General features: G+C 39.5%; 1 protein-coding gene across 1 annotated transcript; it reads right to left on the bottom strand.

Annotated features, from left to right (window-relative positions):
* Positions 1 to 1,272: 1,272 nt before the first annotated feature.
* GPR180 (G protein-coupled receptor 180) lies at positions 1,273 to 27,113 on the bottom strand. Its single transcript, XM_063149540.1, has 9 exons — positions 26,966 to 27,113; positions 24,371 to 24,529; positions 21,203 to 21,397; positions 17,638 to 17,818; positions 17,379 to 17,428; positions 13,669 to 13,826; positions 7,268 to 7,459; positions 6,846 to 6,923; positions 1,273 to 5,177 (listed from the first exon to the last, which is right to left on the bottom strand). The coding sequence occupies exons 1-9, from the start codon at positions 27,111 to 27,113 to the stop codon at positions 5,019 to 5,021; spliced, it is 1,320 nt and encodes a 439-aa protein (XP_063005610.1). The 3' UTR covers positions 1,273 to 5,018.
* Positions 27,114 to 27,375: the final 262 nt, after the last annotated feature.

The raw sequence follows: 27,375 nt of genomic DNA, 5'->3' as shown, positions 1-27,375 counted from the left end.
CACCAGAGCCTTCTGAAATCACACATCCCAGCTGAAAATAAAGACAACCTTCCAGAGCACCCGCTGCTGGAAACCTTTGCTCTTTGGGTCGCAGATGTTTAGATTGAGTCTCTCCTTACCCACAGGCAGACCTTGTGAAAAGCCATGTGGCATCCTGGGTTGCCTTCTTCCACAGTGTTACCACCTGCTGAAAAAAATGGCACCCACTCCAGTCGTGTCTGTTATCACAGCTCCTTTTTAAGGCTGCAAAGGCACACTTCAATTCAAATTAAAATACTTTAAAGCAGCTGAATAGTTTTCTTTTTGCTGGAACCCCTCTGTCCCTAATGACACACTCCTGTTGAAAGACAGCGGTCAAGGGCAGGGACAGTCCAACCCTCAGCATGCAAAATGCAGCGGGAGACCTAGAGAAGAGAGATGGAGGAATTAAAAGGCTGACAGCTTGTGAAAGACTGACCAACCTTGCAGCCAGACTTCTAAAGGGCTTCTGGCCTCTCTTCAATGTGCCTTTCTGACCCCATCTCCAACAGTGTCACCAGCACTCAACAAAGTTTGTTGAATCTGGTTTGCTGAGCTAAAACCACTGAGAACCAAATTGTTTTTTCTTTGGCTGCTGCTAAAGGCTGAATTGTTAACCAGTTTAACTCCTCGATTCCTCACTCAAACTGCGAGGTGACAGCCGGTGTCAGTTCAAGGGAAGCGAGAGCAGTGTGCAGCCAGGGGAACAGGGACACTATTTTTAACAGCTAACAGCCCAAATTAGCTGCAATGTCAAACCACACCCTGAGGTCTCTGATGGCAATGGAGACTAGAAAGATGGCACAGAGGGCAAAGGAGAGACAGGAAAAGCGCGAAATCAAAACAGGCCAGGGATAAAGAGGATACACACACACACTACATGCAAAGCAGGGGCTGGACTGTGAGCGTTGATCGTGGGAACAGATGGAGAGATAGAGAGAGAAATGACACCCATTACACTCAAAATCATATGTATGAGAGAGGGGGAGAGGGGAGGGCAGCGGGAGCACAGTGGGAGAGAGAATTCACAAGGCAGGAAATAGATTTGCAGAAAATAATGGTTTAAGGAAAACTGGAATCAGAACTTAGTGTTGAGTGGAAAACCACAGCCTGGTCAGATCAGTGCAGTTAGAGAAGGATCCTTTGAAAACCAGCTCAATAGTTTTTTTAATGTTTGACATCTGCAAAGAGAATCTGCTCTTTGTACATTGCATAGTCACACAAAGAGTTAAAAGGTACAGCCTAATAGCAGTGTTAGCCAGCTCCATACCTTTATTCTATCAATTAGAGGCAGGACATTGCACAGAATAAACTAAAACCAAATCAAATAAAGCATTCTTCCAGTTCTGTAGAGGACTGAGATGCAAACAAAAAGATCTTGATACTTCCATGGCTTTCCACTGGCACAGGAATCAGAAAGAAATATTCATTTAGATCTGGCTATAAACGTTTATCTTGTGTGGGAGGTCTTAGTATTGTAATATGTATTAGAAACTTGGTATTTTTCCAATCAAGTCTTTCCACTTCCATTTACATATACTTAATTGTAAATATTCATTTTCCTACCTGAAGCACTTTAAATAAATATACAATAAACACAGTCTGTGTGGAAGGGGAGTGAATAGCTGAGGAGACTTGTGATGAGCCCCAGAACTGCTCCAGTCTCCACGGCTGGTGAGAAGCAAGGCAGGAAGATCCCTCCTGAGAGCTTGTGGGGGGCTTGTAGATCGAGTTGGTGATCTCACCCTTTTGTCTACTGCACTGAGATCCTCCCTCCCAGCCAGTAAATCACAGCTGACACCAACTGGCATCTGCAGAAATGGTGATGGCTGGCCAAGTGATGCCCTCTCACACAGAGAAGTGGATTTCTTCAGAGCACAACCAACTTCAGTTTGCAGTCTTGTCAATACACCCTCCTATTGTGCAAGCACTGAAACACACAGGCCATAGAATGAGCAGACACAGAACCCCAGCTTTATTTAAAACAGAACTGCACGGAATCTCTCAGGGGAGATGCTGTGCTCTGACCTCAAGAGCGCTGCTCACCATGGTCAGCAGGGGCAGTGCTGCCTTCAGGGGGACCCTGCTTCAGCCCCGTGCAGCAGTGAGGTGTCAGGGAGCCTGGAACTGCTGAAGCCCTTCCTGAACATTCCCCAGGTGTGTGGCAGCTTTCACACCTCGTACACACTGGGGCTATGGGGGCACTGGAGGAGTGCTTCTGTCCCCTGCTGTTACCTAGTGCAGTCCTGATGTAGGGCACAGCACCAGCTGATGCACACAGAAGCCTCAGTGTGTGACAGAAAATGAGGGGGTTCTTTTCGGTGACAGAAAGCACACTTTAGAAATACAGTTTTCAAGCTGGGATGCTCAGATTGAGGACAACTGGAAGAAGGCTGGAAGCTATTTTTTTCAAGATGAAGTTATGAAATCAAATTGATAGAATGGGTAACAGGGTGGATAAGCATGAAAAAAGCAAGGTTTTATCAGCTATTCTCCCAGGAGATGTAAGTTAGAAAGAAGAGAGAGACTTTTACATACTTGAACCACTCCTCAGGCATGATAAGAGGCAGTAAACTACAACACAGACTACAGGTTAAGTATGAAGCTTTGTCCATTAGTCATACTTGAAGATTTCCTACTTCCCCAAGATACCCTGCACCAAATTAACTGAATATTACTGCAGTCATAGTGACACACTGCTACAGCGTGCATTTATTATTTAATAATAAATTTAATATTATTTAAAGAGACCCTTTGTGTCACTTCCCCTGAGAAAGTGATACTTCATTGCTACAGTACATTAATAGCAAAATTAAAATTTATTTCCAAGTAACTGGAACCAAAGCCAAACTAAGAAACTGTTGACCTATGGGGCAATGTGGGAAAGATGCAAAAGACACCACCTTATGTTTCATGCCTACACTAATGAACCATGATTTGTTATGGGGTGTATCTATAAAGTGAAAATAAGGTAAATGGCATCATAATACTGACCAAGCCAAGTCAGAAGAACTACAGGAAGTAAGACAGTACTTCTGGAAAACAAAACAAATGGAGTGCCTCTTCTGAAAGTCACATAGAGGTTTTTTTGCATAGATTAAAACTTTTATCATGATGGATCATAAACTGTAAAGCAGTACTTGCGTCTATCGGAAAATTCTATTTTATGTGTGAATTTGAAGTCTTATACATGAGGACAGATAGAACTCTTTTACTACATTATTGGAGACTTATCAAAACCAGGATGCTTTTTTCTTGAGAAGATGAAAAGTACAGAGATAAGCAAGGAAATAAAGACTGAAGTTTTAACCAATAATATTTTTGTGTGGTTATCAGAGGAATGTAATAATTAATCTTTTAATCATTCTAAAGATGGTGTGAAATCATAATATCTCATCTTTTCCAGCCTCAACCTGCCATTCTTGATCTGAATTACAAACAATAAGAAAGGAGATGATTTAATGAGCAACTCTGTCATGTTGCCATTTTGCCTTAGTCAAAGGCAAATATCTAGTTTTGCCTCCAAACTAAAATGGAACAGACTTATGTTTCAACTATGCTCACAAATGAGGCAAAGATAAATGGAAAACTTAGGGCTATTTTAAAGATAGAACCAGTGTCTTCACATTTTCACAGAGACATAATCAAATGCACACTGTTAAGAAGAAGCAAACACTGATTTACTAGAAAATAAAATCCATTTTGTGAAGAAACACACATGTATGAAGTTTAAACTAAGCTAAATCCAAAATGAAAAATTTCACTCACAATGGCAATAGGTATGTTCTTATTATGAAAGAAAAAAGTGTCAGCATGATTTAATCATACTCTATAAATAGGCACTTCAATAAAGTATATATTTACACTGGCTTTCTGGATGCTAGGGCATCACAAAGTAGAATGGCTTTATTACAATGGATGGAAGATGGCAACTACTTAGAACCCAGTGCCAACATGGATTATAACAAATCCAGTGAGTATTTTGTTTTTCAATTATTCATAGAAAATTTAATCCTGATTAAGTATCCTTGGGCAGGAATTCATGGGTAGTTGATGACTGAAACCAACATTTATTTGAAATGCTTCTGTTAATTTAATCTGTGTATATGGCTTAATTATGATTGAATCCTCAATGTAACAGAAATGAATTATATCAGGATTAAAATTCTAGTACCACATCACCCATTCCATTTTCTTTGCCTTTTTTTTCTGCTTTAAAAGATGCAAGGCTGCTGTTTTAATTACCTTTATGTTGCTATGTATTCCAAGCCTCAAAAACTGTTCAGACCTTGATTACTGGAAGGAATTTTTAGTTACATTTACTTTTTTTTTAAAAAAGGGAAGACATAAACCCTATTTACATTCCCATTAGGATTTTAACCAGTATGAACATTAGATGCAAAAAAAGGCTTTTTTTTTACACCTATGATAAAGGAAGGTTTCTTGCAGTCAGTTGTGAACATTTTACATATGTTTTCTAGATGATTCTCCCTCCTTTCTTTCCCTGTCTTTTACACTGATACATAAAATGCATTTTCTCTAAAGCATGAAAACAAAAAAAAACCTTTTACTCATCGTTATGCATCACACCAATTTCACAACTGGCCTATTTTAAACTTGTTTGAGCACGTAGATGTTTTAGGAACTCCATTTTATAAGACCTTCAAACCTAGTACTGACACAAAGTAATGGCATTTTTGGCGTCCTTGAATGGGAGAGAAAAGATTCATTGTACTCTTCTGTGATACAACTCAGCACCCCTTGTTAAATATTATCTATAAAACTCTTCAATATTTTTCAATACTCTTCAGTATTCAACTCCACAATATTTTTAAACACATTAATCTAGGAATCTTGTCAGACCAAAGGTCTGTGAAATGCTTTGATATTATCACTCAGTTTTCCAGTGAAACCAATGTATCATACACTTGTGACAAAAATACCTGCATATTCAAGTCATTATTGCACATTTATTACGTAATGTATTCTTTCTAAACATCTCAGAAGTGATGTCGATTTTTATGTCCAGAGGATATTGTTAGTGGCAATGTCACTGATGACAGTGAAGATACTTCCCAATATAGACTATGAGATAGAAAAAGTCTGTAGAGGATAACCATGGAGATGCACTGACAGAGGATAACTCCTATGGTAATAATCTAGAGACAAAAAAGAGAAAGAAATAGTAAGTGAAAAAAACTCTCACTAGGCAAGCCACAATAAATTTCTATCAGCATGAGTGCTCGAGGTTTAACTTTAAACCCTTTAACACTGCTGCAGTTACAAAAGATTTAAACATGCATTTTAAGTCCAGGAATCAGACTCTCACACCTGGGTGTTTTTAAATCAGTAGATAGCCCTGGGCAAGTCACATAACCCTTCTGGCAGTCTCTGTTCTGGGGAATTTCAGACTTGCAATTCACCACCCATGCAGTTTCACAAGCAGAGGTGATGTTTAGATATTCTATTCTTACAACAAACAGGCTGGGGGGGGGGAGAAAGCTTGGAAACACTTTGCACTAGCAAAATCATGGAGCTGAGGATAGTGATTTGTCAGTCTCACTTAGCCAGATCTCTTTCAGTTCAAGTCTCTTCATCTGCAAAAGCTGTGTAAGGCTGTATTTATCAAATGCCTAAAGGTGTAACTTGTTTCTGAGAAGGTACAAGTCTTCAGTTTATGTGCAGGCAATCCTTTAAAATGCATGTTTTTCTTAAATAAGTATGGTATTTATTGACTGTGCATTGTATTGTATTGAGGTGCATTTGAAGAACACAGCTGAATTATCACAGTGTAGGAACTGCAGCTGCACATAATGGTTAAAGTTGCTCAAACACAAGAGCAGAGCAATTGCAGTCTTCCTTTAGTAAGCTCAAAATACTGCAAAAATACCACTTTACTGGTACCTCTGGAGACTGTCCTCCTGCCCTGAGGATGTTTTCATCAAGGAAAACAAAAAGTCTCTTCATTAGTAACTCTAGAGGAATCAAGAGGAATCAATTTTTTTCTGCCTAGATTTCCTTTTTTTTTTTTTTGTAAATCAAACACCAAATTTAATTTATCATTTATATTTAATAAAACCTTTTTCTTTCCCTTACATATCCTCTACACAAATAAAAGCTCATTTTCTGAATATATTTGCATACAAATGCACAGATGGTTATAAGCATAAAGAAAAGAAGCAAACCCTATGCTGGAAGGAGGTAGTCAATCACCTGAGAACAGTGGTGCACTTCATCTGAACATGGCAGGCTGCACACACAGAATTCTCCACTTCCCAACACATTTAAGCAACCGAGAAACTGAGCGAGTCCACCTTTGTTTTTAACTGCTTAGAGCTTACAAACCAAACAACATATTTGGACAGACTTCTTGATCTAAAGAATACAGTTCAGCTACAGGTTCCCTGACCTATTTAGCCACATAAAGCTTTTAAAGGATGAAGACTAAAGAGCAAACAACAAAAAAAAAAATCCACTGATTTATCTTTCTACTCCCTTTGTTAAAAGAATCTCCAAGGTGTTTTTAATTAAAAGCAAACAAGCAAACAATAAAACAAAACACCCCCTCCACATTTTCCTTTGACTTAACAATCTCCCCCTCTCCCTCCCTTAACCCAGAAATGATTACCCTTAGATGATTTGAGCCCTGTATGCCTTTGTAAAATATGACTCACATTAGCATCAATGAGAGCTGTGTGACTAAGACTTTTCAAGTTGCTTTGGGGTCACAGGATTAACAGCCTAAGAGCATGAGTTTGCTAACAAACATTAAACATGAGGAACAACTACTATTCAAATTTCATCTCTTTTATCTTGCCTGTACATACCTTTTCTCTTTGATATTCTCTGAATATTACAGCAATGGTTGCAAGACATGGGTGGCACAGAAACCAGAGAATGCAGGCCTAAAAAAGAAGATGAGTGTAAGCTGTAAAATGACTACATGCCAGCTTAGAAGAAAGAGATGACAGTTACAGGAACTACATTTACATTTCTGTCTATTTTATGAACCCATTGTTTAATTTTCAATCAACATAACGAAAACCACACAATGAAAGGTGGGATTTCTGTTTTAAAAAGCTCTATACTCCTTGTCAAATTAAAATGCCTGCTTCAGAGTATGATGACAGGGTGCAATATAATCAAGTCAGACACTTTCTTATGGAGGGAAAAAGTTTAGTGCTTCAGTCAACTGCATGCCACTTGTATTTACAGACAAAGGGATCAGTTTGCTTGATGTAAGCCATACTTTGGCAAAGGTGATGTAGAACTCCCTTTTCAGTGTGCTTCTCTCCACTGTGATAATCTGGTACAGCCCAGCAGCCAGGGACAGAGCTAGGCAGACTCTGAGGCCAATGAGCAGCCCGCTCGCCAAGCCATGGTGTGAATGGTAGCTGTGGTGATTTGTATCTTCAAACTGCTCCCAAATTAACAAGAAGCTCTGAAAAAGAACAACAGCAAAGTGCACTTAGAGTAAGCCAGCTTACATTAACTCTCAACTAACCTTCCCATCACACATTAAGTTATCTGCTAATGCTCCAGTCTACTTGTTAGGGACTGCCATCCTAAGCAAAAAAATCCAACAAACCCTAGTCTGAAATGCTTTTTGCTGTGACCTATTACTCCAACTGCAACTGGCAGGAACAGTCTCACTTCTCGTATTCTGTAACTTTTAGAAAGCTGGACAAGTTAAAGTTTCCTCTAATGCGGATAGAGGGAATGTAGCACCTTAGAAAAACATGTGAAATAATCACCTGCACACTCATCCTACTCTGCAGGAAGACCACTGAAATGATTTCACAGAGCTACAGGGAGGTGTCTCCTTTCACTTGTGATCCACAACCTGTAAAGCTTGTTTCAAAGGCAGGCGACTACGCCTTTTCTTTCAAAATCCTAACAGGATTCACTTTTCTTTTCAAAGATGGGGAAGTAAGAGGGTGGTGCTGCTGCCCCTTTTATACAATAGCCTTAAGGCTCAAGCATTCACCCAGGTTGAACTTGGATCTCCCACAATTCCCTTCTTTGCCTAAAGGATATCCAATTCACATCTCCCACCTCCTTGGAGAGTGCTGCAACTGCCAGGCTATAGGGTGTTCTTGGGTGGGCCACTCTCCACCCCTTCTATTGAAGCTGTGCCATTGTGGAGAAAAGAATTCAGCAGCAGCTAGGTCAGAAACTGTGAGTGAGCCTGACTCTGCAAACACCTGGCTCAGAAACCTCCTAGGGTCTAGGAAAGGGAGTGCCACAGGCTCCAAATGCCATTCCAACATCTGGCCGAGCACTCCAGCCAACAGATAACTACATAAAAGATAGTAACCTACCTCCTTCTTAACTCCCAGCATTGTATCCATCTGCTGGGGAATCCAGTTTTCTGGGAGCACTATGAGAAACAATATTGATATTCTCCAAGGAAAAACAGAGTAACAAGCACCCAGTTTCTGGATCTTCGTTGTGAAGAAGACCCCAAACAGATGCATTAAAAAAATGTGTCTTGCTGAAGAACACCTTTTCAGGACTTTGGGAATGCTAACATTGTGTTAACATTGTGAATTGCTAATTAATGTATAAAGTTTAGACTCTTGGAGCATCATGTAGCAGCTGAATGACATTTTAAAACTTGAATATACACTGGAATCCAGTCCACCTACTGCACATATCTAACTTGCACTGAGGCTTCAGGTGCGTAATAAAGCAGGTTTTCTAAAGAAAGGTAGGCAAATTTGATGAGTGAAGTAGCTCTGAAGGTCTTCAGAAGCAGACATTGTATAGCTCAATTTAGAAATATAAATTAGTCAAATTCCTTTCTGAACACATTTAAAGGCTTTCTCACTACATAAAGACAAAAAGGTTCCTAATATTAACTTTTCAAAAAATGTGTAATCCACCTGAGCCTTCCAAAGGTGGGTGGCCTTGAGTCTCATCAGTTGAGTATTAGAATAATTTGTGCTTAGAATATCCTCACAGTACTCTCCTCCTTCCCCCCTCCCTTACCTAAGGGGGACACAGCCCTGTCATTTCACAGCTGCTCTCACTTCAGTCACTCCTCAACCATCTGGATGGAAAATGGAAGGATGGGAGAGGGAGAGACATAAAGCATGCATGTCTTCAACATCACTGACTACTGGCACACAATCTGACCAACAGGCTTTAAATGTTCTCACCATAATGATCAGAAAAAGTGTGAATTCAAGCAAACATCTTCAAATGATCAAGTTACTTGACTGAGAATTCTGTCAAAGGGTAAGACTGAAGTAAGACTAAACTGCTCCTGAATCCCTGAGATACAGCACAGTGTTTGGTAACGTTGCGTCTGCAGCACTAGTTTTGGCATGAAATTGATGAATTCCTATCACAGAAGTTATTTCAGTCCAGTTAGAACATGCTTAGACAATGAACAACGGTTCTACCAGTTACAGAATCACCGCAGTTTTGTGAACATTTTCCCTTTTGATATTTATATTTGGGAAGAGCCAAAATATTTAACTTCCCTGGACTGTACATATTCTGCTTGAGAAAATAAAAGGCTCCCTGAACTTATGTGTAGAATCTTCCTGACTCAAGCATCTGGGGGGAAGCCATACAGGCTGATGAGAGACAGAACTGTGATACTGCTCTAAGAAAATATCACTAGAACCTACCTTACCTTAAAAGCTAGAGCTCATGAAGGCCTGAATTTTCCTTAGTCTACACCAAGGGTAACAGCAAAGAAAAAAGGCACTTTCATGGGAAGATGACAAAGAGCTGGAGTAAAGGGATCATGAGAACAAAGCCCAAGTCCTCATAGGATAATAGTGTCTGAGAGCAGAGTGTGTTCTGGACCAGCCCTTTAAAGAGTGTAAACAACACAACATCAGTTGATCAAAGGCTGTGTATGGTGACAGGAATGTGAGATCACAGAAGTCCAGTTTCCTTCAGCTTCATTAGATTATTCCAAAATAAGCAGAAGGCAGAGGTGTTAGAGGCAGAGGTGGAACTGTCAGTGCAACACAGTGTAAACTTGGACAAAGTAAATGTATCATTGCCTTTTCTATGAGCTGGGGCTGTTCTCACTCACCTGGGAAAAGCAGGATCCTATAGAAAACTGTGCTTTCAAGTGTTTCTAGGTAAAAACGGACTACACAATCTGTTTTCAATGAAGAAAAACCTTCATAGACAAGTATGATGTTGAAGTTAAAATCTCTTTGGTTGTGAAATAAAAAAAAAAAAATAAAAATTTGAGAAATCAAGGTCAAGGAATCCTAAGGTCCCTTACCTTGACCACAGAAAGGCAAGTATGAGCTCACTTAGCTGCAATAGCAGGAACAAACTTAAAAGCACCAGACATCAACCAGCTGAAGTAGATATCAGAGACATCTTTTGTTGGTAGTGAGCAGAATTACGTTTGAGCTCTGAGAAGAAATCAGGGGGGGCAATTCTAATTGTTATCCAGAAGAACAACTGTGCTTAGGCTGTAGACAAAAGAACTGGATCAGAGAGGAAGCTAAAGAGCTGACTCACACTATGCTATGTCCAACATTAAAGTCACTGCTTCTTCATAAGATGGAACAGAATGACCATCTCCTTGTTTACATAACACACTGTCCAAAATGCCTGACTTTACCTGTATATAATCCTGACCTATCCTGGCTCACAGGGGACACCAACTACTGTCCAGTACTGGCCTTCTCTTCAAATACTAGAGGAATGGTGGCCATGGATATCATCCTGATGTTCCAGATATACAAGCAGAACCTCCACATCCATATGAAGAACTCTTCCTTCATGTCATGAGAAAACTATTATGGTAGAACTCCTCCTTCCCTCCACGATGCCAACACTGACTTTATGACAAGCCAAGATAAGGTATCAATCTCCAGGTTCTCATGGGACAGATCACCCCTGAGAGGCAAGGGGAAGGGGGAAGCAAAAGGGAAATTAGAAGGAGGAGCAAGGCAAACTAGCTGTTCCCAACCATATCTAGTACTGAGTTATCTGATGTCATGCAATGCAGTACAGCAAAAAATGGTTTAGATCTAAGGTCAGAGGCAGAGCTCATTCTGAGCACACCTAAGAACCCCTGTGTAGGGTGATGTCTAATGCAGTAAGATTCTATGCCATTTTGATCAGGTTCAGAGCAATCAGCTATCTTTCCAGAATCACTGCCTACAGTCTGATCAGCCTTGAAAGTTGAAACTGCTCAGGTCTATGTGATGGCAAGGGCCTGCCATCAATGAAGTTCTGTACAAGGTTTGTGATTCAGCAGCAGAAAGTGGAATTTTTAATGAATGCACAGCAGCCTGGGAATCTTTTATTCTGTGGCTGAAATAAAGAACAAGTTAAGGCAAAGGGAGACGCTAAATGGCAGACTTGTCCCTCCTTTGAGATGTTACCTCTTTGCAGCTGCAAAGACCACAAGACATTTGCTGATTAGGAGGCTGTGTCCACCTGACATTGAAGGCAACCCATGAACATAGCCCAGGAAATTGCTAGTGCTTCTGAGAGAACAATAAGAAAAACATCCATAGCATCAGTACCAAGAGGAGAAAAACCCCTGAAAATCTGCTGAGCAATTTGAACTAGTAGTAGGCAAACAGGCTTAGATAGCTTGCTAGTCAAAACTGCATTTAAGTTGAAGAACAACATGTTTTCTCAGGCTGCCCACTTTCTTGACTTTCCTGAAGATAAGATGAGGACAGGTATGGGAGAATGTCTGTAAAACTAACACAGTGCAAGCTCTATCTGCTGCATTAGGTTAATGCACATAGTTTCCAGCAGCTTCGACAGCAAGCCCTCAGAACATCTCTGATTATCCACATGAAGTTTGCCCAATCTCTGGCATAAGAGGAAGCTGGTTCTCCCATAAGAATCTCTGGGAAAGATCAGAACAGGAAGAAGGTTATTCCAAGGTTTTAGCCATTAAAAGGGCCAATTGAGTGTTTATAGCAGGTCAAACATCCATGTCAATCTAGACAGACCAGTGAAAAACTGTCTAAATCCTGTTTCCCTGAGCCCAATAGCTGCACTCTGTAATTAGGAGAACAAATCTGACAGAAGGTGTATTTTGTATGTACTGAACAATGAGATGGAAAATATCCTCTCCAGAAGGGATACTCTTGGTGTGAGGGAAATTTTGCTGGAGACAGTAGACACTGATATGGAGGTGCAAAACCACTTAGGCAATGACATATTCCAATATCCAGATTATGTTCCTACAAGACTCCTGCCAAACCTGACTCTCCCAATGGTACAGAAGGAGATGTGGTGGAGCTGTGCCTTACTTGTGAAAAGTAAGACAGACAACTGTGTGCTAATGCAGTTCCAGTGCTGCTCCAAGAACCAAAAGATGTCTAATGGACCAGTCTTTGGGGAAGTGGCTCACATGTAAGATGCCTGCCCCACTTTTACCGTAAGTAACAACCAAAATTAGATCAAGCTGATTATACTGTCTTTTCTAGGTATAGTAAAGGGAAACAACAATAAAAAAGTTTCCAGTCTCAAACAGCAGAGTACTAACATACCCATACATATGCACAAGTGCAGAGGCATGAATGAAATTAAATACTTTAGAAGTCTTCTTTACTACCAGCATGTAAAATTTCTGGTGCTGGATAGGTTCATTCCACCTTACTTTGACACCCATCTTTAAATTTCAACAGTCCCACTGACCTTAACAGCCTTTGGTTTATATTCTTAATTAGCAAGAAACGCCAGCTCCCAGCTATTCCTAATGTTCTAGAAGTCCACTTATTTAGTTTAGAAGCAGCACTAATTACAGATACTACCCAAATGGCACAAAAATCTTCAGTATAATCTCTTCCTCATTACTGTCTCCAGTTTCTCCCTTCTCTTCTCTTTCTCAATGGTTTTCAGATTCTCGTCTTTATGATGTGATTTTAAAAAATTTGTTTACAAAAGGCACCACCAGGGTTGAATGATTTCCATTACAATTTACTTTTAAGTTACTGGTTTACTTAACTTTCTAATTTATACTAATGGAAAATATTTGAATGAAATTATGTGTCAGACCATTTGTATATTTGCAAGACCAATCCTGCACATGAACCTTTCAAGAATTCCCTTCCTTATATTGATTGAAAGGACCATTAGACGTTCTATTTGAGTGCTTCCAAAAGGAGGGCACTGATGATTTCCATGTTTTCATGACAAAGACTTTGTCACAGCAGCTTTTCTTGTCCTTCCTCCCATGCTGCTGGTTGTCAACCTGCATAATGTAGTTCACAATGCTCCAGCTGTACTGATTACAACTATTTAAAAGACCACATTATAAATCAGATCAATAAAATGACTGTGCAAATTTTTTTTTACTTTTTTTTTCAGCTTAGGTTATTCCACTAATCTGGTTCACAGTACAATGCTACTGCCAAACAATTGGCACAATCAGGAGTTTGGGAAACTGTGGGAACTTCTTAAGTGGTTTTACTGCTAGACAAAAACATACTGTGGAGCTACATCTTAAATTGTTAAAGTAAAGAGAAGGTGGTGTTACCTATTAGACATACTGGGTGCACATTATGCTGTGGGCTTTTTTCCAGTCTTGATACTCCCTCCTTCCCTCATAAAATTAAAATATTGAAATTATTTGGTTCACAGTTCTGTCATACTTAATAGCAGCTGTATACTTCAGTGTAAGAATGAATATGAAATGCAAACCTGTGTAACAACAACTACTACAGCAATGCCGGTAGACGCTGGACTGGAATCCCACTGAAGAGGTCTGCCATGAGATTTCTTCATTCTGCCTATTGTCCAACCCATGCACAGACTCAACAATAAGTACAGCATCTGTATCTGTGAGATTATGTCACACACTATTGAAAACAAAAGGAAAATGAATAAAATTACAACAAAAATAAAGTTTTGGTTTTTTTTCCTATATCAAAGAGAAATGTTTTATATGCCCACGAACGAATGATGGATGCTTAGGCCTCTGTATCACCTTTTAATTTTGATGAGTTAGATTAGATGGGGTTGCTTTGCCACAAAATGTGGCTATTTTGTGGAGTTTTCAGTGACCAAAAAGATTACTATCAGCTTTCCTGCAGTTATGCTGCAGATTTGCAAGAACATGGGCACAGTGCCATGTCTTTCCAAATCCCACTCTTGTGTCAGAGCAGTCTGGGCTCAGGAGTCCATCTGCATAAATAGACTTATAAATGCTAAAGAACTAAAATCATATGTATGTTAATCATAGTGCAAATATGCAACATGATGAAATGAACTCCTTTCTTCACTCTGAAGAACTTTTGTTCAAAAATCAGATAGTTACATTGTACTTTGAATTAATTGCACTTTGTCTTGAGGATGTAGTACCTTCCAGAAGAAAGCCCAAATATTTAGGACAAATTCCACTCTGAGATACTTAAAGGGGAAAATATAATGAATAACCTTAACACAAACTTCATTTAGATCAACAGCTTGTCTGTATTTCATTTTATTAAATGCAAAGTACCTTTGCCTCATTTTGCTATGTCCATTTTTACCTCTGTTTGGGAACAATTAACACATACTCCATAAAGTTACACTCTTAATCAGTGTCTCAAACTTGTGTTTAAAGCTGCATCAGAATAAAGAAAACTTTAAGCTAGGATATATTAAAGCCTTTATTTGTAGGCTTGCTGAGCACTACTGACAGTAGAAAAACCTGAAGATTTCTTTCTGGGTAATTGTTAGCCTTAGACCTAGTAAGTTTTTGACTTAATGAACAATTTTAAAGATGGTGTTGGGATCTGACTCATTGTACTGGCATAGCAGAGACGTAGAAGAAAAATAGATTCTTACACTATGTATACTGTAAATTTGGTTCAGAAACTAGAGATGGGGCACTACACACAGCAATGCTTTCTTTTTTGCTTCATTAATATTTTAGTTCAATTAAATTTGTTCCTTATTTGTAATTTTCACTTACACTATCAGGTACAAGAATAGTATTTCTGTCACATAAAAAGCAAAGCTCTACTTTTATACAACTGGACTGTATTAAAAAAGATAAATATTCACTAAAAATATTGGCACAGGAAATGTTGCCACTGTACAGAAATTAATATGGATACAAGGGAAGCGTATCAAAAGAAGATAATCTACAATATTTCCCTGACATCCAGCAATACTAGCAAAATAAAGAGTATAAATCAGACTTCAGAATGTAATTCCTGGAATATGCTTGGCATTCTCAGAGTTTACATGCTTAAATGCTTCTTAATGTTTTAAGACACCTTTGCTATTTAAGATCTGTCAAGAGCTTTTAGTAAATACAAAATTGGAAATTCTTTAATAAAATCAACCAGCACTGATTTTGGGCAAAAAAAAAAATGATCATGGAGTTATTTTCCAATGTTATCTAATTGAGAGACAGTACTCACTAGAAAAAGAATTGTTACATGAACCAAAGGCATGCCAAATCAATGTCACAAATCTTAACTAGAAAAAGGACTGAATAATTCTGTGTGTTCTAGGGAGCATTTTCTTTTCTGTCATTCCTTAAGATAAGCTGCCCTTTTATAGCCAGACATCATCTCTCCATCATATCATGGATAAAGCTACTGCTCTGCTTCAGTGTGGTAACAATTCAAGTGGATTCCCACATAAATTTGTGTAAGGCAAAAAGCCACAACCAGCTTTAATCTTTGACATCCTAGACATTTTGCTAGAAAGAAAAAGGGTGAGAAAAATTTTAAAGATGAAATGAACTCACAATATTCAATGTTAGTGTAAAGTCACGTTACTGAGCTGATACCAATTGTCTGATTTCACCACAGTTCACCTTTTTTGACTCTTCAACAGACACAATAATGGTCTTTGACTCTTCACATTTTATTTTTACCAAAAGTTAAAAGGACAGCACTTGCAATGCTTCTGAGTGCCAGCGTTATTTGTGTGATTTATGAGATTGGGTTAGATGGTTAATTAGACAGAGGATCAGCTCTTTACACGTGGCAAAGACTACATCATACTAGGAAAAGAATAATTGCCTGACATGGTATCTAAACAGGTTTTTAGAAAGATATTCTGGCCACACTGCAATTAATAGAAATTTTAACATTTTTTTTTAACTCAAATTTTTCTGCCATATAGGAAAAATGGTATCATCTTTCCCCTTCAAACTATACTATTTGCCATCAGTCATTCTTCAGAACTGTAATTGCCACTGAAGCTTTCCACATTTCTATTACTTCTGCTCTCTTACTCTTTTGGAAACCACCAACTTCAGAGACAGTAAGAAAGTAAAAACTTCCCTAGCTGAATTTAAGAAATTCAGCTACTGATTAAAAAATAATATTCATTATAATCTTAATAAGTAAAAGTGGGCTTTTTGACTACAACACATATACAAAAAGAAAAAAGAAATCTAACATGAAGCTATTCTCTCTCAAGCTCTGGCTGGATAGTTAACAATGGGGTGGAGTTATGACTACCTCCATATTCTCCATTTTATTTCATTTCATGAGATGAGAAGGAATGTTCAATTACACAGCTGCTGGAGTGGCTGCAAGGAGCTGCCAGCTCAAATGGTTAAAACAAGAAAGAGGCAATTATTGTGGTGCCAGGTGCCATCAAGAGGCTGATAATTCCAACTGCAGCCTTCTAAATGAACTCCACAAAGGGGAATATTTATCTCTATAGGCTGTTACTACCCAACACTATCACACTACTGCAGTACTGCTTTCTTGGGGTGCTTCAAGCCAGCCAAAAGGAAATGTATTTGCTTGGAATGAACCCCCAGTTCTTCAAAGATGAACTGCAGGAAAAAAACCCCAAACTATCCAACAACAATGGAGAATGAAGAATGGAACAAGATTAAGTTAGTGCATTTTGGAAAGGTATGCTACAGGAATTTAGTTCCAGTAAGAACTTGGAATATCTATACAAAGTGGAGAAAAATGCTTTGTTAGCATCAAACCTTCACATAAGCATTTTTTGCATCATGCTAATCACAAAATTTGTGCTTTGTGTAAAATACTTTTCCATTTAATAATTGTTAAATTTGTCAGTGAAATGACAAATTCTATAAAATATGATTAAGTTTCCTAAAAAGCTTGGCTTTCTAGATCTAACTCCCCAAACTCTTCAATGTATTGAAAAACCTGTTCAGGTGATATTCATGTCTTTTAAGTGTTTGTAGCAAGGAAACTAGAGATAAAAAGCCCTTTGAAAAATCCTAAACAATATCACAGATGTGCAACTTCAAATACAGTTATTGTAAACACATAAAACATGTTTTTTTCTGAAGGAGCAATTTTTAGTATTTTATTTGAAAATCAAACTATGTGACCCAATATCATAGTATTTATATATCAGAGCATTTGCTATGTATTATACAGATTCATGGGTAGGAATATGTAAGAAACAGAGGACAGACTCACATTCTGCCAGACTTCCCATAAAAGGAGCTCCTATCCCATCTCTGGAATAACTGAAACAAGAACAGAAAGATTGCATTTTTAAGTGGGTGTGTCTTAAATGGGTGTTCTCTCTCACAAGTAGATTTAGACAATGATACAGTTCAAAAAGTCAGTCCTGTATTTTGCCACAATCTCTCCTCCCACACAAATCATGTACTGATCTTTACAACACATTGTTCTTAAAGTCTAAAGACTGAAAGCAGAAAAGGATCAAAGGTACCTTGAGAAATGCAGGTAGTTGGCAAATGCTGAACCAGCCTGCAACAGTAATGCAATTGTCAACACCTTTAATACACCATGCATAGGTCCACGCTTCCTAATTGTTTGCCACAGGGATTGTGCATATATGCATGCAGTTATGAAGTATGCAAGGACAAGCAGGAAAAAGAATTCATGTAATCCTGTGGGGAAAAAAAAAGAAATACAGCTTAGTTTTACAAAGAAACATTGCTACTAGGAATAAAAACTAAAAAAACCCCCAATATAGCGGGTTTCCTTTAATACAATCATTGGGAAATACTTAACAACTGTTACCCAAAAATTATAGTACACGTAAAAGGTCTAAATCCTAGTCGATTTTATACAAGAAAAACAGTGAATGTTATCAAAGAACTGATTATTATTTGATCTGACAAAGTGTTTTTAACCAACAATACCTTTTCTGAGCAGAGAGGTTTGCAGCAATTACCAGACTTGTATAAAATGCACAGTTTCTTGATACACACAAAACAACTGTAGTTCATTTAATCAGTACGTAACATATTTATTAAAGGACTCATTTTTAGCTCTTTTTGCTTGTTTGTTTGATTCTCTAAAGGCACCATCTGAGGTGAGAGAAACCCCAAACAGACGTCTATTAAATCTTTTTAACCACTGGGTGTCACCCTTCCTCCACATAAAGCAGCTTAAGAAGCACAGCTGATCATGACTGAAAACTTAGAGATAAAGAAAAGTAGCACAGAAAACAGTAATTCGTTCCTAGCATACATTTTTTGCACTTGTCTAAAAAAAAAAAATCCCCAATTTTTTTAGATTATTTATAAAACCGAAGTCCCCTAATTTTCAGTCTGGCAGTAGTCTGGTAAAATACTTCCTTTAAGACCTGGATCCTGGAAACCTTTTCTATTGTCAGTAAGCTTTGCAACCCAATTGGGAGCTCCCAAAGGGTCACAGCCAGTGAGAAACAAGCAAAAACAGGTAAACAAACACTTCTCATAGAAAACTTGCTTTTATTCTCCAACCTTCCATGAAATTTAGTAGTGCCCATAGAATCAGATTCTAAAAAAAGCTTTTTCTCCAGCAGCAAAATAACTGGTAAATGCTCCCAGCCAGCTCCTTCCAGAGACTGGGAAGAGCAAGTATACAAATTTCAATATCTGAGGTGAAAAATATTAGAACTGGATGACTTCTGAATAGTAGCTAGCATTATAGCTTCTGTGACTGAAACAAAGCATTTCGGACATACACACTGGAAAATGGGAGAAAAAGAGCATAAGGTAATGAAGAGGATTAAAAATTCCAGGTCACTGCTTCTTTTGTACACCAATACATTAGCATGATTTATCAATGACAAAAGTATGTGGTATAGATCAAATCTTTCTTGCTGCTTCAAAAGATACCCACTGAAGTTGGCAACAACTGCATAAGTAAAAGTTATTTCTCACCATGATGAGTGAGAGGCCTTGGAAAACTCTTAAGGAAAATCAACTAGCTTTTAACAAAGACTAAGCATTTATGATAGAACACTCCTTCCAACCATAGACAGAGTGTAGATTATTGGTTTGAGACCAGAAGGGGTTAGGAGAAAGCTGCACTAAAAATCCACAATAAAAAATACAATTTTCAACCTATCTCCTCTAAGTTTCCTGACTTTTGAGGAACTTAGCTGACAGATAAAGTAAAATATTACATGAAATATCTTACTTCAAAGCTCTTCAAAATGCTACCTGTTCATCTGCCTTTAGAAACCCTGGATTCCACTGACACAATGTCTTATGTAGAAGACCCTACCATATAAAATAGGACTATTTGCCAGGGATCAGAAGTCAGGCCCCCTCATCTCTGAAGGCAAATGTCTTAATCACAAGCCTTAAGTTCTCTCTCATGCTTTCCTTATTATTAATTTAATTTTTGAGATGTTCTGTGCCAGGCCACAGCCTAAAGTAATTCAAATGAAGGAAGACCTAACTAAAACCTTCTGCAGCTACGTAATTTTTAGTTGCCTGCATGAAATATGCAAGAAACGAAGCTGGATCTTCTCTCTGATACCATCTCATTCTAAGTTTCTATGGAAAAATGGCAAAGACTATTTCCCAGAGATGCATTAAATTAAATTAAAAAAGAGAAAGACAGATTAAATGCTCCTCAGCTCTTTGAAAGTAGACCAGTGCACATAGCTTCAGGATTCATGGCAACAATGCAGGTTTTAATTCTAAATTAACAGAAGTGTTCTTCTGCAACTAACTCTGAAAGACATGGCATGTACAGCTCACCTTGCTTCCTTCTTGTAAGACCTAAATACATACATCCAGCACATTTACACACCTTCTTATTCAGCACATAAGCTGTTTAGAGTTCTGCTTCCCAGTGCTCAGTGTTCCTACAAAATTAATACAGAGCTGAGGTGCCTCTGTGATGTAGGAGGTCTCTACATCCCTTTATTGGGCCATATGATGCCATGTAGCTGCTTTGTCCCTTGATTTAGCAATTACTCCTTTAGCTATCATTCCTCTTTGAGACTAAGTAAATTAACCTAGAATTCACTTCTGAAAGCCAAAATCACCAAAAAAAAAAAAAAAACTAGCAAGTTTATAGAACTTAAGAAGTTAAATAGAGAGGTTAAGTCTGATTATGAGCCTTGAAATCCAGATTATTAATGTGCTACTTTCTTGCAGATTCTGCTAAATATTCCAGTGAGTATTTTTTCTTTCAAAAATGGAGCTGCCTTTGTTGCCTCTATATTCTCTTGAGGTCATGAGTGACAGCAGGACATTTGATTCCAGCACAGAAATTAGGCTCATCCTTGGTATATTCAGGTGTTAGGCTCATCCTTGGTATACTCAGGCTCATTCTGTATAGGAAGGCAGACTAAGCCTTCAGAGCCCTTTCCTCACAACAGACCCCGGTGAGTGACATGTTGATGAGGCCTCAGCACCTCAGAGAGCAGTGATGCTACTCACTGCAACCAAGAATACATTAAGCTGGATTGCCCAAAGTATACAATTTTATACAGGCATTTCTTTAGCTGCTCTCTTGAGTTTTTCTTTGGAAGCTTAAAGATTTAAAATTACGTTTCTTAATTATAACAAAATCAGGCCTGACAAAGCTAATATACAGCCTGTGACTAAGATAAAGATCTAAACACTGAACTGAAATTGTACTGGCAAAATGTTTTATCATACATGTACTCCTCTTGCACAGAATCAAGTTTCACACATTTAAAGAATTCCACTAATTAATTAAAATCAGGTATTAAGTTTACATTCAAGTGGAAGATTACAATTTCAAAATGTTCAAAATACCTGTCAGCAAGGATTTTAACACTGACTTTCCTTGTGCATCTACACTTCTAGTTAGGCAAGCTTTGGAAAGTCAGCCCAGGGAAAGGAAAGGATTTTTCTGTGATGACAGAAAATGAACTCAAGTTTACTCTTTGTACAAAACCAGAATACGAAATATAAGAGGCTCTGCTATCCATTCCCCATACTCTTCCAAGCACAGTAAGCACTGATTTGAATTATCAGATCCTTAACTTACAAATCTAATTTTAAGAAAAAAAATCTTACCAGATTCCCCTGCGCTAAAGTGATCTAATGGATTCCCTTCTGCATCTGGGTTTAGTAAGATCATTTCAAACTGAATATCCTCGGATTCAGAATAATTCTCTTCGCAGGTAAACTTGTCTACATAAAACACATACCATGTTTCCGGATAAGGAATCTGGGACACTGTCAGATTTTGCTCTGTGTGGTTCACAGTCACTTTGGAAGAAAGCACAAAAAACAAAAATAGGAGTAAATACTTGATTAGTTTGGTTTTAGAAAACACATGTTTGAATGATGAGAAAACTTAAATCCACAGCATCATATACGGGTTATAAACTACACAGAGTAGAAGACATACTGAGTTTTGAAAGCTATCCATAACACCAGAGATCAGACCTCCAACTTCAGCTTTTGTTTCAAGTAGGTGTGGGCAAGAGTTGGGGAGGACATTGCACCCCAACTTTCAGCTCTGCTGGGAGGGCTCCCTCCTTCTAAAAGCCAGAAAGTGCAAACTATGTCCTTTGCTTAGCACATTTCCATCCTCTAGTTCTGTATTGACAGGATTAGCTGTTCTGTACTACCCACCAGGTACTTCTGCAGCATGAAAAATACCTTTTTGAAATTTATTTGACTTTGCTTTCGAAGATATTTAGAGCACCAAACAGGAACAACTGCATGTGAGCTCAGTAAACAACACCATGCATGCTTTAAAGGTGCAAATCAGTATTATTTCACAGTATCTTACCCAGACTGTCATATACTGAATTTCAATTGACAGTTGAGATGTGAAACCATTGTGTAATTAAACTGCATATTTCAAATCAGATTACATTTAAAAATTACTACATAAGATACTCATGTTTCATCTTCTTGCTATCTCATCACTATTATTGCCTAAAAACAACAGTTAACCAAGCAGAGTCTCTTCAAAAGAAACTCTTGATGCAAATGAAATCTGCGGCTCCCTATGTTTGGCTGAAATTGCAAGAAACAAAAGCACTGTCATATTGGCTACTGAACCTGAGTGCTAATCAGTGCAATCATTTCTCTGCAGGAGAAATAACAATAACAGAATAATTCACCTTAATAGATAAAGATGACAATGGCTAAGGATGAAGAAAAATTTAATAAAAAATCCACAAAACATGTTTTCTTTTGTGAAAGGCCTTTTTAAATAAGAGCTGCAAACATACAACCTCATTTTCCTTAAATATTTTGTAGACAAAATTTAGAACAAGTTTCTAACTTGAAGCCCACCTGTGAAAAACTTCAATGTCATTCCAATAAACGTGTTTCAACGGCAAGAAGTAATTTTCTGTTCTCTTAAGGTATGAACTAAGCAACATCAGAATCCAGGAAGAATTGCAGTGTATGTGTCCTTGCAGCAACTGTCATGAGGTATAGATTTGGATGACATACAAACCAGTATTGCATATGGTGCTTAATCCAAATGAGAGGCAAACTGGGGCTGACAGGAGTGGCTTTACTCCCCGTGTCACCTCTCAGCTGAGTTCTCACAATGTTATTTGTACCAAGAGTAAGGGATCACACAGAGTGTGTTTAATCAGTTCCCTCTCAAATCTGTAAGCAGACTCAGAGGCAGAAAAGCAACTGATTTTGCCCAAGATCAGCAAAAAAATCCAACTCACCCTGTGGTCACACAACTCCTAACGGAGCAGAAAACACTGAGTACACTGCTGGGACAAGTCAGGAATGACAGACCAACTGCCAGTTATTCCAGCAGCACTCTTGTGCAGCTCTGATGAAGGGTAAGGAAAACACATCCCTACAAGTGACCTCTGTGTAAGGTTTCATTAAGACAAATGATCAATCTGTTACTCTTGGGATTCTGACTACACAAAGGAAATGTATTTTAAGTGACTACAGCTTCTCTTTTAAATACATTAGAATGAAGCATCTAATACTAATTTAACTTCTTAGAGGAAAATTTATGCTTTAAATACCATTATGCTAAAAAAATGGTGCAAAAATTATTTTAGTCTGTCTTCCAGTTACATAACTCAATGCTTCAGTGTTTTACTGCTCTTTCACATTTAGATGGATACTCAAGTTAAGCTTTATCCTGATTAGTTCATTTTTAATACTGTATTAAAATTTTTCTAGCATGTTTTATACACTGAAGCATGACAAATTTGTGCTATCATGAAAATATACTTTTATTTTTGTTTTCTCCGCTTTGAAAAATGCCATTTCCATGGAACTGGAGAATGGGAGCCTCCTGACAAGTGGGAAACGTTCCTTTGTAAACAAGAGGCAAAAATACAATCTACGTATTCTATACTGATATAACTCTTAGCTCAAACATTAAAAACTGTTGAATGTGAGATTCAGTAACAAATAAGTTGTAAAAGTAAAGGGTGAAATAGCATTAAGCTATAATAGAGGAAAGCTATAAAGTAAGGTGGCATGATGCAGATTAATTTTTGTAGAGAAAAAAGATTTATCATGAGGTAGTGAAAGAGAAGGTTGACAGGTACAAAATTACCCTTTTACTTTGTACTTGGCCTACACGCTCCCACCTTACAAGCATTTGCTTCAGAAGTTTAGAGGCAACTGCAGCAGGTTCCATCACTTTGCCTCTAGTTTGTTTTTCATTCCACTGCAATGAAAGTCACAATTCAAACTCAAACAAGTCACACATCTGACTTCCCAAACATTCAGCTTCTTTAGCTCTTCAGTTTCTTAGTACAAGGCTATTCTTTGTAAATTCTCTCTCATACCCAAGATAATCTATTTTACAGAAAAATTGATATTAAAATAAAAAACAAACAAAAAGAAAGACATTTACTCCAAGCAGAGCTAACAAAAATTCTCTGTACTGAGTGACTAAATGAAAACTTCAGCCAAGTATGTACCCTTTCCGAGTTGTGAACATGTGAAAGCATGAACTGGAACTGGTCATAAAGTTTGGCTGTTTCCACTAAAGTCATTGTTTGTCATGGATTTCATTTTCCAGCAGCACATTAAATCATAACTTGCAAACAAATTCTTCTGAAGTGATACAAAGAAAGAAATTTTATTTCCTTGTTGTATTTTTAATTGTAAAAGACCAAAGTCCTAGTTGATGCAAAGTCCAAATTCACTGAAATGAATATTCTAAACACACAGATAACAGAGTTCTAAATACACAGTAACGCTGTAAGGAGAAAAAAACCCTCAGTAACTCACTTGTCAGCTGAGCTTTAGAGAACTTCTCTGTACAGCTGTGGTCTTGGGCACTGTTCTCCAGCTTCTGCCATTCCTGTGCTTGAAAGAGGAGAAGTCTAGCTGCTTTTGCCACGGCTACTGCTACGTTCTTGATTCTGACACACAGAACAGCATGGTCACCTTAATATTTAAAAAACAAAATCAACTATTCTGTCTTGATGTCAGTTACAAGCAAACAGTGTGGCACAGATTTGCCTTGTACTTAGCTGCAACACACCTTCATATTATCCTTAATTTTTTACCTCTACTTCCTGCTAGAAGTATTTATGGTCTTTCAGAGACAATTTCTATGTCTCTCGTTAAGAAACCAGTGAACATACAATTGTCTGTGATGGTCCTTAAACAAACCTTAACTACAGCATAAGTGTCATTAACCTTCACTACTGCAAACAGCCTTCACTCCCCCCTCTTTTAAAAACAGACTTCCAGATAATGTTTTTTCCCTTCCTCCCTCCCACCCCAAATTTTATTATTTTCAAGTTAAAGACAGTGCCTCAATAGTCTCAATACCTTGTTCAAAGTCTAGTATTTTATGATCTCTGTGGCATGACTATGAGCATCACAGGGTAGCTCTTAAGTCCAACACCAGAAGAACTTATGTGAATGGACTTTCACATTATGGATGGATTAGAGCTAAAATACTTAATTATAGATGAAAGATCGATGTCAAATTGATGCAAAGAAAATCAAACTTCAAATGTTGTCTAATACGTCAGTCTACCTGTAGAATTAGAGAATGGCAGAATGGCTTGGGTTGGAAGGGACTTTAAAGACTACTTAGTTTCCAGCCTCCCTGCTGTGGACAGGGACACTTTCCACTAGATCAGGTTGCACAAAGCCCCATCCAGCCTGTCTTTAAAAACTTCCAGGGATGGGGCATCCACAACATCCCTAGGCAACCTGTTCCAGTGCCCCACCACCCTCACTGTTAATATTTTTTCCTAATATCTAATCTAAACATACTTGTTTTTTCAGTCTGAAACCATTCCCCCTTGTCCTGACACTGCAGGCTGCATCTTGAGACACAGAAATATTTTAGTCCTTTTAGAACTAGTTCATTTGACAAAATTTATCTTGCCTGAGTAATTCCACAACCCTCAAACTTGTTTTCATATTTTCTTTCATATACTAAAATATGAAAGAAGACTAATCTTCTAGTCAAGAAGACTAGAGTCATAGACTTTTTTAACCTAGGAGTCTCCTAAATTAAAAGGTAGAATTTAGTGAAGAAAAGTCAATAAATGTTATATGAACTACAGTTTAACTAACATTTTGAAATATTAACAGAAGGTTCTAAAGAAGGCTTCACTAAAACCCAAAACAGTTGCTGGTATTCACACAGGAAGAGAAGTATTTCTATGCAAATATGCAACATCAATTTATACAATTACACATGATCACCTACACCACTCATCTTCAATTTTGACAGTCTTTTCTCAGATTTGAACAGTGCACTTTTTTCCTTCAGATCTATTTAGAGCACTTGTACAGTTAACTTCTAGGGCAGCGCTAATTAACTGCTTTCAAGTCACTTCATAAGCTACCTCCACCCTATCCATCATTCCTCATTCACTGGAAGGTCATGCTCCAACTCTGTTTTGCTTATGTCACGTTCTCCTGTTTCCCGTTAGATTGTGAAGCATGTGCAGAACTGCTCTGCCACGAAGCTCAATGGGAAAGAAAAACACAGCCTAAGCAACTGAAGTGCTGAGCACAAAGGAAAGGCAGGCTGACCAGCACAGCCCGGCTGGACATGGCACTTGTCATGGCTGCACACATCTCTATCTGTAAAGGAAAACTTCTCCAGCAAGCACAGCGGGCCACTGCTAGGGTTCTTTCAGCAGGATAGCGGTCAGGAATTATTACTAAGTAATTACCGACTAACAGCCAGAAATTATTACTAATAAGGAGTTTTTAACACGGGAAAGAAAAGCCATTGGGAACAACCAGGTGAGAATTTGACATCCTGATGCGCGGTGTCACCAAGACCACACAGCGACACGGTGAAGCACCGCTGCCATTTGGGGGAGTTCCCAGGGGGAAGGAGCGATGCGTGTGGCAGCGAGAGCACCCCTGCTCTCCGGGACAGCCGGCCGGGAGTGTCCGCACGGCCCGGGGACCCGAAGGGAGGCACGGTGCTGCTCTGCTCTGCTCCGCTCCGAGAGCCACAGCGCGGAGAGGTCGCTGCCAACTGCTGCGCCCGGGGCCGCCCCGCCGCCTCCGGCCACGTCCTGCTGCCGGCCGGGACCCCCGGCCCCGCTGCGGCGCTGCCCGGGCAGCGGATCGGACCTGCTGCACGTCCCGTAGGGGCGGAGAGAGAAGGGGGAAAAGAGGGAGGGAGAGTGCGAGAAGCAGGGAAGGGCGGAGAGCTGCAGGGCTGACCCCGCTCCGCACCCCGCGGTCCCTCCGGCCGCCCCCGGTCCCCCCGCGCCCCAACGGCTCCTGAGAGCCGCCCCGCTCCCCGCGGCCCCGCTCCAGGGCGACACAGCCGCCGCGGCCCCGCTCCAGGGCGACACAGCCGCCGCTGCCCCGCTCTCCCGCCCTCGGGGCACCCACCGTGGAACTGGAAGTGCGCCACGGGCCGCCACGGCTCCCGGCGGGCGGCGGAGCTGGTGAAGCCGCCCCGCAGAGTCTTGCCCGCGGCGAGGCCCCAGCAGCAGCCGGCGGCGGCGGCGCTGAGCAGCCACAGCAGCCGCCACCGCATCCCCGGAGCCGCCGGACGCCGGGATCCTCGGGCCCCCCTCCCGCGCGGCCCCGCCGCGTCACGTGACGCCCCCCGCCGCCTTAGGCGCGAGCGGCGAGAGAGCCAATGAGGGAGCGCGCCCGCCCCTGGGGGCGAGACCGAGCGCCAGGCCCCGCCCCTGCGGCAACGTGTCCCGTTGCCAGGTCCGGCCGTAAGTTGAAAGAGCCAGAGTCGTAAAAGAGACGGCCACCGGTTGCCGCTGAATGCGGAGGTGGCACTTTTA

Source organism: Melospiza melodia, chromosome 2 (assembly GCF_035770615.1).
Source record: "Melospiza melodia melodia isolate bMelMel2 chromosome 2, bMelMel2.pri, whole genome shotgun sequence".
Classification (NCBI taxonomy): Eukaryota; Metazoa; Chordata; class Aves; order Passeriformes; family Passerellidae; genus Melospiza; species Melospiza melodia.
The sequence above is the reverse complement of the archived record's forward strand: the minus strand, read 5'-3'. Positions and strand labels throughout refer to the sequence as shown.